This window comes from Psammomys obesus, unplaced genomic scaffold (assembly GCF_907164565.1).
Source record: "Psammomys obesus unplaced genomic scaffold, mPsaObe1.curated_primary_1811, whole genome shotgun sequence".
In the NCBI taxonomy this organism is placed as follows: Eukaryota; Metazoa; Chordata; class Mammalia; order Rodentia; family Muridae; genus Psammomys; species Psammomys obesus.
The window spans coordinates 1,744,593-1,756,309 of NW_026585643.1; the positions used below are offsets into that span (position 1 = coordinate 1,744,593).

General features: G+C 49.9%; 1 protein-coding gene across 6 annotated transcripts; it reads left to right on the forward strand.

The window, feature by feature from the left end:
• Window positions 1–804: 804 nt before the first annotated feature.
• On the forward strand, window positions 805–10,796 carry Dcaf11 (DDB1 and CUL4 associated factor 11). Of its 6 annotated transcripts, XM_055616117.1 has the most exons (16): window positions 805–1,085; window positions 1,751–1,818; window positions 1,918–2,284; window positions 3,783–3,910; window positions 4,463–4,590; window positions 4,847–4,911; window positions 5,192–5,292; window positions 5,512–5,658; window positions 5,871–5,925; window positions 6,243–6,311; window positions 6,622–6,679; window positions 6,774–6,959; window positions 7,568–7,721; window positions 8,138–8,290; window positions 9,765–9,871; window positions 9,972–10,796. In XM_055616117.1, the coding sequence occupies exons 3-16, from the start codon at window positions 2,130–2,132 to the stop codon at window positions 10,104–10,106; spliced, it is 1,641 nt and encodes a 546-aa protein (XP_055472092.1). In that variant the 5' UTR covers window positions 805–1,085; window positions 1,751–1,818; window positions 1,918–2,129; the 3' UTR covers window positions 10,107–10,796. The 6 variants fall into 6 exon arrangements, with proteins under 6 accessions (XP_055472092.1, XP_055472087.1, XP_055472098.1 ...); XM_055616112.1 differs by lacking the exon at window positions 1,751–1,818; XM_055616123.1 differs by lacking the exon at window positions 1,751–1,818 and having other exon boundaries at window positions 2,071–2,284.
• Window positions 10,797–11,717: the final 921 nt, after the last annotated feature.

The window sequence follows — 11,717 nt, forward strand, 5'->3', positions numbered from 1 at the left end:
ATATCACATGTTAGAAATGCCAGGGCTAAGAAGGCAGACAGAAGAATTCCTGTGGCTTGCTGGCCGGCCAGTGTAGCCAATCAGCTAGCTCCAGGTTCAGTGAGAGGCCCTGTATTTGGATTTCTTGTATATCCAGTGTTCCGCTATTATCAGTAACTGTTAGGCAGAACATAAATCTTTATGCAAGTCCAAGCTTGATTAGTAATCCTAGTAGCACTAGGTCAAAGTTCTGGGCTTTGAGGACCGGCTCGGACCGGTAAAGAGAAAGTATTCTCAGATAAGACATTCTGGAAAGGTGGGCAAGTAGAAATAAGGCACTTACAGGCAAATTTGATTGTCAGGAAAAAAATATTTAAACGAGCCTAGCAAAAAGACAATCAGGTTGGGAAGCCTGTATTTGAAGTAATAAGAAAAAAAAAAAAAAACGGAAAAATCGAACTGCGACTGTGAAAATAACCTCAAAAAAAATCAGTAAAACTACCCACAGAACTTGGAAGAATTTAAGGAGTAGTAAGGAAGGAAAAATACTTTTGAAAGTTATTACGGACTTTCCAGACCGGGTAACTCGGATTCCTCGGAATCCTGGAAGCTCGATGTACGTTACAGATCAGCCCACAAAACTAACGGAGACTCCCCAAAGAACAAAAATCTGAGCGGCTCGGGCGCAGAGGCCAGGGGCCAGGCCACAACAGGCCCCGCCACCCGCTCGCCCAGGGCGCCGAGGCGTCCTCGCGGTGGCCCGCCTCCGGCCGAGGCCCTCTCCGCCCCCGACCCGGGGAGCCGTCCCCACACACGGCAGGACACGGCCTTGAACTCGACCTCGCAACTCCTCACCCCGCAAGAGGCGGCGCGCGGGCTTGGCCCTGGGAGGGTCTGCAAAGCTCAGGCTGAGGGCGCGTGCGCGCGGAGGCAACCGTAAGGCCCCCGGGTGCGCCGCGGGGTCTAGGGAGCGTCTGCAAAGACCGGGAAAGGACGCCAGGCCGCGGCCGCGGGGAGCGGGTACACCGGAGGGGGAGGAGGCCCGGGGCCCACCTGTGAGGAGACTGCTTTCGGGCAGGCCGCTGGCGCCTCAGCCGCGGAACACGGTGAGCTGAGGGGACAGGAGCGGCTGGGCATGCAGCGGGGGAAAAAAAAACACGAAACCTCGAGGCCCCGCGACCTCGGGGACCGCCCGGCAGCCATTGCGTCTAGCTCCGCTCGCCCCTAACGCGGGACGCAGCCAATTCCCGTCCGCTCCGCACGAACGCCCCGCTTGGGTCGCGCCACGCCTCCGGCCCACCTATCAATCACCGGGCCCGGCCGTCCAATCAGCGGGCCGAGGCGGGGCGTGGCCGCCGGGCGCGCCGAGTGACGTAGGCGGGCCTGGCGGCCCGAGGCCTGACGGACGGGGCTCGCGGCCGCGCGGCTGTTAGCCGGCGCCGCCGCGCTGCTCGGTGTCGGCAGGGCTTCGCCCCCGCGGCTCCTGCGACGGCCCCTGGCCCGTGGGTGGTCTCGCGTGGGGCGGTAACCGCCAGCCGCCGGGGGCGGCGCCTCTCCGCCTCCCGCCCCCTGCCGTACACACCCCCCGGCGCACCACGTGGGCGGGAAGCCCAGCTGGAGGGGTGTTAGGCTGACTCTCCAACCTCATTGGCTGCCGGCCCGCGCAAGCGCTTGCTCGGATTGGCCAGCATCGGGGGTGTCGGGGGGGTCTGAGTTCAGGGCTTCTGGTTGGTTGTCTGGGATAAGCTAGTGAGGCGCGTCCTTCCACAAGGCCTTTCGATTGGTCGGCCGGAGAGGTTATCTGGGATTCGGCCACCCCCGGGCCGCGGACTTGGATAGGTGAGTTTGGGCAGGAGAGTGGGAAATTCCTCTTCATGGACTCTCCGTAGTGCGCTGGGGTTGCACCCTAGGTTTCATACGGCTTTCTTTGCTTCACAGGGTTGAGGAAGGTTTATTTTCCAGAAACCTTGGGAGCTGTCAGAGCTAAAGAGAAGGGAATCTCAGTCTCCTGGAGGGTCACCCCTCGAAAGATAGCCACTGCCCCGTTTCTGGAAACCCTGGTATTTCTAGAGCAGGATTTACTTTCACCAGACCCAAGTTGGTGACAGGAGGAGCCCCTGCACAGGACGTAAAGATGCTGTAACCAGAAGATGGGATCACGGAATAGCAGCAGCGCAGGATCCGGGTCCTTAGAACCCTCTGAGGGCTTGTCCCGAAGAGGGGCTGGCCGGCGTCGGAGTGAGGAGGAAGAGGAGGAGGATGAAGATGTGGATCTGGCCCAGGTACTGGCCTATCTCCTCCGCAGGTAACTTACCCTCTGCTGTGACGCTACTAGTGTCACCACAGTCTCTAGATCTCAACTTCCGGCAGGAAAAGAACAGAGGCTAGGGAATGGTATTAGCCCAGGACAACGGTTGTGTTTGAACAGAACGACCTTCTCTGCTGGACACCCATTCTCTACTCAGCTCCCTACCCAGAAAGGTCCTTACCTAGAGCAGGTGATCAACACACTCTTGTAGTTGAGGGGCTTCTCAGGGGAGCCTCTCTGGCTGTAACAACACAAATTTAATCTCTTTCAAGAAAACGAAATAAAATGGGGAGGGATTGTGGAAGAAAGGAGAGATGTGAGAAGGAGAGTGTTGGGAAGGGGGTGTTAAAAAAATCACTTGCCATGTGGATTTACCTGAAAAACAAGTTTAAGTCGACCTTACTAGCCCTGTTCTTAAGAAAAGAATGCTCTTAAGGGGGTGACCACCAGGAACTGACTTAAAAAGTTTATACTTGGCTTTGTTTGCTTGCCTATGGTTCCTTGGGAAAAAGACGAGCCAGGTATCCGATCAGATTATTGTGTTCTGTTCTGTATTCCTGCAGTTATGCCTGTGAGGTTTGTCCTTGTCAACTTGACAGGGTCTGCAATCACCTAGGAAACAGCACACCTATGAGGGATTATTTAGCCTCCCCGGGCAGGCCTGGAAAGGATTATGGAGATTCGGTTCACTGAAGCAGAAGGACCCACACTGAATGAACATTTTTTGGGTGTGGGTCCTGGGCTGTATAAAAAGGAGAAAGCTAGCTAAATACAATCGCCCTTCCTCTCCACTGCCTGATAGCGAGTGCCTCTGTAGCCAGCTGCGTCAGGTCCCTGCTGCTTTGACTTACCTGCTGTGATGGACTCTACCCTTGAACTGTGAGCCAGATTAAACCATTTCTTGCTAAAGTTACTTTTGTGGGGGTATTTTATCACAGCAGGAAAGGGTACTAAGAGGTACAGATGGAAATGTTCTCCTAACTCTTAGGTCTTGATGTAGCTTAGCCGCAGAAGCTTAGCCAGTGTGCACTAGGGCCCTTAGGTTCAGTCCTTAGCCCTGGAGGAAAACAATGTTTACCTCTGAGAGAAATCAATTTAGTAGGTAAATCTTCATAACCTGGTAGAATTCTGTCCTCTTACTGTTAAGAGTTCAACTTAGTTTCCTACTATGTTTTTCCGTTCATCTGTTTTGTTTTGTTTTGTTTTGGGGTTTTCCAGACAGGGTTTCTCTGTGTAGCCTTAGCTATCCTGGACTTGCTTTGTAGACCAGGCTGGCCTTGAATTCACAGAGATCCACCTGCCTCTGCCTCCCAAGTGATGGGATTAAAGGTGTGTACCACCATCACTTGGGCTTATGATGACTTCTGGGAGACTTAAAATAAATACTCAGCCTCAGACTTCAAAATGAGAAGCAAATGTACTAAGACTCTATCGAGGTAGCCATTGCTTAGATAGGGGAGAGATCCCCTCCTTCATAACAGGAATCTCTTCACAGAGGCCAAGTGAGGTTGGTGCAAGGAGGAGGTACAGCAAATTTACAACTCATCCAGGCCCTCTCGGACTCAGAGGAAGAACATGACAGTGCCTGGGATGGTCGCCTTGGAGATCGATACAACCCACCTGGTAAGAAGAAAGACCATGTAATCTTCTTTGGCTTTGTGTTTTGTTTCTAAGACAGGGTCCCTCTATATCCCTGACTGTTCTATAATTCTCAGTGTAAACCAGGCTGGCCTTGAACTCACAGAGATCTGCCTATCTCTGCCTCCTGGGTGCTGGGATTAAAGCCGTGCAAAACTGCCTGGTGTGATGGTGCACGCCTTTAATCTTAGCACTCAGGGAGGTAGAGGCTAGGGAATCTCTGAGTTCAAGGCCAGCCTGGTCTGTCTACAAATCAAGTCTAACACAGCCAAGGCTACATAGAGAAACCCTATCTTGAAAAAAATTATTTTTTTAAAGCCATGCATAACTGACGGTGTAATCTTAATATTGGAAGATGTCCACTAGATTATTTTACTTTTAAAATGGATCAGTCTTCTGAAGCTTAGTAGGTTAAATGGAAAGAAAATTCAGGGTATGAGGAAATCTTTGTAGCCAAGCACAATGAGTGGGCACAGTTTTGCTAGTTCTTGTCTGGGCTGGAAGACCTAGAATGAAACTTCTTTTTGATACTCACAGTGGATGCAACCCCTGACACTCGGGAGCTGGAATACAATGAGATCAAGACCCAGGTGGAATTGGCCACGGGGCGGCTGGGACTTAGGAGGACTGCCCAGGAGCATAGCTTTCCTCGAATGTTACACCAGGTAGGCTTTTCCACCTCTAGTCAGCCTCACAGCAGACCTGTTGTGGCTTGAAGTTCTGCCAGCCCCTGAAAAAAGGAAGTAAACTTTCCAAGGGAACCTCAAGTGTTCGGGCTGGAGCGTGTGTTAGCAGCCTGCATCCTACTGCTATGGAATGTTGGTTTCTGTAGTAAGAGAATTATCTCTGGAGGGGGGCCTGGGTGTGATTGCAGTGGCCCTCCAAGTCTGCTAGCAATATTCCCCAATCCCTTCCATTTAGAGAGAACGGGGCCTCTGCCACCGGGGAAGCTTCTCCCTTGGAGAACAGTCTCGAGTGATGTCTCAGTGAGTATGGGGTGTGGTGGAGAGACTCTAGGGGCCACTAGACCTTATCTCCTATTCTTTGAAGGTTAGAAATTAAAAGTTTCTCAGAAATATCAAGGCTAGTTTAAAGGGGGTTGAAGCTTTGACAATAAACAAAACAGGAAAGTGTACAGGATGATAGAATGGATAAAGGGGGATGATATACAAGGCCAAAAACAAATATGCTGCCATTCAATTCGGCTAATTGGGCTTCTTCTCACTCAGAGCTCGCCTTATCTTTTCCTTCCTTCTGCTTCTTCAGCTTCTTGCCCAATGACCTAAGCTTCACTGACACCTACTCTCAGAAGGCTTTCTGTGGCATCTACAGCAAAGATGGCCAGATCTTCATGTCTGCTTGCCAAGGTACTTGACACAGTCTTATTAACTGCCTCAACTGAAAACAAAGACTATTCTCAACTGCACTAAAACGCCTCAGGCCAGGGACCTCAGACCCTGTTAGAGATGCTTAGCCTAAGCACAGCTCCCCCGGGAAGGGAGGCCACAGGTGTGCCAAGCAAAGAGGTGTGACAGAGAAGCTACAAGGAGATTGGGTCATCATCTTGCCTGATACCACCTCTACAGATCAGACGATCCGACTATACGACTGTCGGTACGGCCGCTTCCACAAGTTCAAAAGCATCAAGGCCCGGGATGTAGGCTGGAGTGTCCTGGATGTGGCCTTCACTCCTGATGGAAACCACTTCCTGTACTCCAGCTGGTCTGATTACAGTGAGTATACACCAGACCTCTGCAGTGTCTCCCACTTGGGGCCTGAGGCCTCCGTGTGCTCTCTCTGTCTAAGATAAGGCTCTGTGCTGTGTCCTCAGAAAATCACTCCCAGGCTGCTCTGACATCCCTGCCATTTGTTTTTTTTCCCTTCTTAGTCTTACTTCCATTCACTTTCCCTCCACCCTAAAGAATTCTTGTTTCTCTTCTCTTAGTTCATATCTGCAATATCTATGGGGAAGGAGACACACATACTGCCCTGGATTTAAGGTATTGGCCTTTCCTTGTCATACTCATCAGAAACTTCTCCAGCAAGGCTTTCCAGGAATACCTCTTGACCAGGAGCTTCCACCTAGATGGAAAAGTACACTGGTTGCAGATTTCTCTGTGTGGCTTCCTGAGACATTGGCCATGCTGGGAGCTCTAGTTTACAGGGTTACTTCTAATGTTCCCACAGAGGTGATCTGCAGGCATGGGTTGGTGGGCCTGCCATGTCCCTCTTTATAATCCTAGTCAGAGTCTTTGTAGATTGACCAAAAGTGGAAGGCTATCCACTTGGCATAGCCCTTCCTTTGCTCTCTCTCTAGGCCAGATGAACGTCGCTTTGCTGTCTTCTCCATCGCTGTCTCCTCAGATGGACGAGAAGTACTAGGAGGGTGAGTTTGTGGGAAATGTCTACCTTGAGTAGTGAGGTAAGAATTCTGCCAGAGGTAGATTCTGCTGTTACAGAGACTATACTAGCAGCTATGGAAAACAACTTGCCTTCCTCAAGGTCAATTTTTCCCATTTCCCTGTATGAGGTGACCGGTCTCAAGCCGCCTGGAAAACCAGCTGCTGTTTCGCCCAAATGTGAAAGAACACAGAGTTCACTCCTTAGTTGAGTTCCTCAGCAGGACTCGCCCGAGCACAAAGAACAATAGTTGGCTTGTTCGTGGCCCTAGGACCCTCTTCTCTGATTTCTTACAGAGCCAATGATGGCTGCCTGTATGTCTTTGACCGAGAACAAAACCGGCGTACTCTTCAGGTATTGTTTGTGAGACAAGAACTTCCTCCTCCTAGTCTTTGACCTATTTTAAGACTAGAGAAATCCTAAGACCCTTAGCTTCCTGCTTCTCTAGATTGAATCTCATGAGGATGATGTGAATGCAGTGGCCTTTGCTGACATAAGTTCCCAGATCCTGTTCTCTGGGGGAGACGATGCCATCTGCAAAGTGTGGGATCGACGCACCATGAGGGAAGATGATCCCAAGCCTGTGGGTGCACTAGCTGGACACCAGGATGGCATCACCTTTATCGATAGCAAGGTGAGCAAAGAAACAAGACTGCATATCCGGGATCTTAAGTTCTGGTTGCCTGGGAAGGTGTGACAGTTCACTGTATAGAAACTCAGAAGTTCCTTCTGAGGGTACAGGAACTGGAGTGTTGAAGTCCTCAAGCTAAGAAACATGAGTTTCTTCTCTACTCATCAGTCCGCAAAGACCATGGCAGGACTCGATAAGAAAAGTATAAAATGGGGCTGGAGAGATGGCTCAGTAGTTAAGAGCACTGGCTGTTCTTCCAAAGAACTCAGGTTCAGTTCCCGGCACCCACACAGCAGCTTATAACCATCTGTAACTCCAGTTCCAGGGGATCCAATTCAGGCAAAACACTCATACACATAAAATAAATCAAAAAAGAAAGTAAAAAACAGTTTGGTCCAAGTTAGAATGAGGAACATGGCTGGTACTCTGGGCAAAAGCCTGGGGACAAGGAGAGCTGAAGCAGAATATCAAAGGTGAGCTCTCCTGAACAAACTGAGACTCCAGCAAATTCATCAGAGTAAAGCCTCACCCTTCACCCAGAGCAGAGGACTATGCTGGCAGGCACTGAACTTGGCAAGCTCTGGTGCATCTATCCATCTTTCGATTTATAGGGCGATGCTCGGTATCTCATCTCCAACTCCAAAGACCAGACCATCAAGCTTTGGGATATCAGACGCTTCTCCAGCAGAGAAGGCATGGAAGCGTCTCGCCTGGCTGCCACCCAGCAAAACTGGGACTATCGATGGCAACAGGTGCCCAAGAAAGGTAAAGGTCAGAGTGAAGCTAAGGACTGGAGACCGAGAGTTGGCTGGGGGCTAGAACACTTAGCCACTGGTGTGGCCTGGAATGGGCTTGGTAGCTTTGTCTGTTGCGTGGGAGCCCTGGAGCCCTCCCCTCAGTCTTTTCTTTTAGACATTTTATTGGTTAAACCATAGAAGGGAAGGGTTCCTAAGCTTGGGGGAAACATAGAACCCACCAACACAAAAGTATTTTAGTATCATTTGACATTGTCAAATTGGCAGGGCCTTATTGGTGACTTTTCTCACATGGGAAAGTCAGCAGTTTACAGTTGGACAGCCAGTTGTCTTTGAGTGTTGATCTTCTTTAAGGAACTGGTGGCACTGGACAATTTAGTAGAAACTCATTAAGGCTCACCTCCAACACCATGTATCCTTCCTCAGCCTGGAAGAAGCTGAAGCTCCCAGGTGACAGCTCCCTGATGACCTACCGAGGCCACGGAGTGCTACACACTCTCATCCGCTGCCGATTCTCCCCCGCCCACAGCACTGGCCAGCAGTTCATCTACAGTGGTTGTTCTACTGGCAAAGTGGTTGGTAAGGATTTTGTGAGAATAGGCCTCAAGCGGGGGCAGGCATGTCTTTCTCCCATTCCATCTATAACTACAGTAGTACTTTAATAATGACTACAAGTGAAGTTTTATTTAGCTTGGAGCAGGAAAGGCTTAAACAAAGAACTAGGAAGAATTTGTGAGCATTTTTAATTAAGAAAGGGAACATAGAATTCTAGTCAATAAACAGACTACCAAAAACATGATTCTGTTTTTCGCTAGTCTAGGAAAAGGACCACAGATGAAAGGTGGGAGGGCAACAGAGACAAACAGATGACAAAGAGACAGCATTGAGTTGCTGGGCACCCCCAGCACTTAGGTGAAGGGTTACCATAAGTTCAAGTCACCTGAACTACATAGTGAATTCTGGGCCAGATCAGACTATAAAGCCAGACCCTTCCTTTCAGAATAAAAGGCAGCATGAGCAGTAAAAGCTCTGTAAGCCCTAAAGCAGGAGGAGCAAACTGAGAAGCAGCAGGGCTAAGGAGAGGTTTCAGGCACTAAAATACCTCCTGGACAGGCATGAGGATCTGAGCGCAAGGCTCCAAGACTCACACCGGGTGGTGCAGCTGTATCCCTAGTGCCTGGGATTGGGACAGATCCAGGAGGCTCCTGAACTTGCACAGCAGCCAGTCCATCCAAATCAGCAAGTTTTCTAGTTAAGTGAAAAGGTCTCTCTCAGCCTCTAGAGAAACCCTGGCAAGTGTGCACACCCACTCACATTGACCGTGCCTTCCACGTGCAAATGCACTGGCGGGTGTACCTGCCCACTCACAAACATAAATACCTCCACACTGAGCACTGACTAAAGTTTAAGAAGCAGAGGTGTGTCTGTCAGACCAGGACCAAATGAACACATCTGCTCAGTCTGAGAACCACTGTTGGTACCTTCCATACCTTGCTAAAAGTTTTTATTATACCTTACTTTTATGAGGCAGGGCTTTTCTGTGGAGCCCTGGCTGTCCTGAAACTCACTATGTAGACCAGGATGGCCCTCAAACTCACTGAGATTCTCCTGCCTCTGCCTCTGGAGTGCTGGGATTAAAGGCATGTGCCACCACGCCTGGCATTGCTAGGCATTTTTAAAGCTAGTGCATTTCTGCTTTTCATTTTGTTTGAGACTGAACAATTTAAGCCAAGCTTGTCTTGGAACCATATATCTAAGGCTGGCCTTGAGTTCCTGTTGCTCCTGCTTTTTCCTCCCTAATGTTGAGATTACCACCATGCCTTTTTTTCACAGTAGTCCTTGGAATTCTAGCTAAGGCCAGGGATAGCCACATTCCACTCCATACCCTCAACCCAAGGTAGGGACAGGTAGCAGATAGAGCACCATCCTCTGACGTGGGCTTTGCTCCCATTGGCAAGTGGGATGCTACCTGAGAAGCAAGTCCCCTGCAGGGACTGAGGGGTGATTTGAAGTTCCTAAAGCAGGCCTGTTTACTCTGGCTTTTCCTGAACAGTATATGACCTCCTAAGCGGCCACATTGTGAAGAAGCTGACCAACCACAAGGCCTGTGTGCGTGATGTCAGTTGGCACCCCTTTGAAGAAAAGATTGTCAGCAGCTCGGTGAGATTGGAAGGGTTGTGGATGGGAGGACAGCAAATATCTAGAGCTTGGACCTGGGAAGGAGCATCTCCCTGACTGCTTGCCGCTTTCTGCTCTACAGTGGGATGGGAACCTGCGTCTTTGGCAGTACCGCCAAGCTGAGTACTTCCAGGATGACATGCCAGAGTCTGAGAAATGTTCCAGTGGCCCCACTCCGGTGCCCTGCCCATCTGTGGCCTTTTCCTCACCTCAGTAGATCTGACCTCCAGTTCTGTATAGGGTGAATTCTCAGCCTCCTCTCTTTCCCCTTCTGGGGAGTATGTGGAGGAAATGCTGACATTGGGTAGTGAGAAACAGTAGGCCAGAGTCTGGCCCCAAGCTGAGCCTGGACTACCTACCCCCCAATTGGGCCAAGTGGTTTCCTCATGCATTCACACCCAGTCTGCTTGGATTTCTATCTCTAGCCAGAGTATGGCAGGGCATCCATTATCTGGGGTGCAGTTTCTGCCAACAAGACAATTGTCCTGAGTGTTTATAATCATGTTCTGATGTTGATATTGGCTCATAGTGTAGACGCCTGAAGTCTGAATAGACTCATCAGCAGTGCCCTTTGCCCAGGTCTTCACACTGAGAACTGTGTTGGCCAGTGAGGGCCAAGTATACTGGCCTTTCTTCCTGAAGTCCTTGAGGGAGGACAGAATGAGTAGAGGTGTTTCCTCAGCACCCTTCTGGGGTGGGAACTATGTTTGCTCTCATACTTGGACTTTGAAGTGAAGAGACTCCGGTCTGAGAGGTATGAGTCTCCAGAAGCTCCATATGGCCCTACAGGCCACTGGATCCTGTCATTGCTGGTGACCAGCAGCTTCAACAAAAAGAGGTTAAAACAGGACTCCTTTCATCCTCTCACTGGCTTTGGCTCTTCCAATAAACTGTCTGTGGGAAACTGGCTCTGTGTCTTGTGTTGCTCTCCCTTTTCTACCTGAGGTCTGTTGTCTCCTCACTTCAAGTAAACAGCTTTAAACTGGGTGTGGCAACATACACCAGTAATCTTACCTGGAACTGAGGACAAAAGGATCAGAAGTTGAAGGTCATTCTCAGCTACATAATCAGTGTGAGACCAGACTGCTATAGGAGAAGTGTCTCAGAAACACTAAATAATAAAAGTTCCAACAGAAAGTATGCTCCTCTACAAGAGAATACACTTCTTTGATGAATCAAGATAGAAGAAAGTCTGTGATCACTTAGTAAGGTTTGTAACAGGCTTTCCACTCCAACCAAGAAACTTTGTGCACCATGAAGACCTGGAGACGGCACATGATGAACACATTTTCTCTTAACAGCCAGGTATACCTATGTTCCAGCATGGAGAGGGGGTGGCCCATGAATACACAGCCAGAGAACCTGAGCAGCCCTAGCCAGCCCACTCACAGCCCCAAGCCCCTTAGACTGGCAAGATCACTCACCCAGTGAAGGCACCTGCTGCGAGAGTGATAGCCGAACTGGATGCCTGGAGGCAGCACGGTAGGAAGAGGGACTGACTTTCAGAAATTGTCCTCTGACTGATCACCCACTGACATACACAAACAAGTGTAAAAAAAACAAAAAACCCAAGCCGTGTGTTGTCTTTCACCCCAGCACTCGGGAGGAGAGAGGCAGACAGATCTCTTGAATTCAAGGCCAGCCTGGTCTACAAAGGGAGTCCAGGACAGCCAGGGCTACACAGAGAAACCTTGTCTAGAAAAACCAAAAAAGAAAAAACCTCAATCCCTAGAGCAAGCCAAAGGTCAGAGGAGATGTGTTCTTCATGAACTGCCATGTATAAAGCTTTCCTCACATGCTCTTTAAGTGTACATTTGGAGCAGTGCTC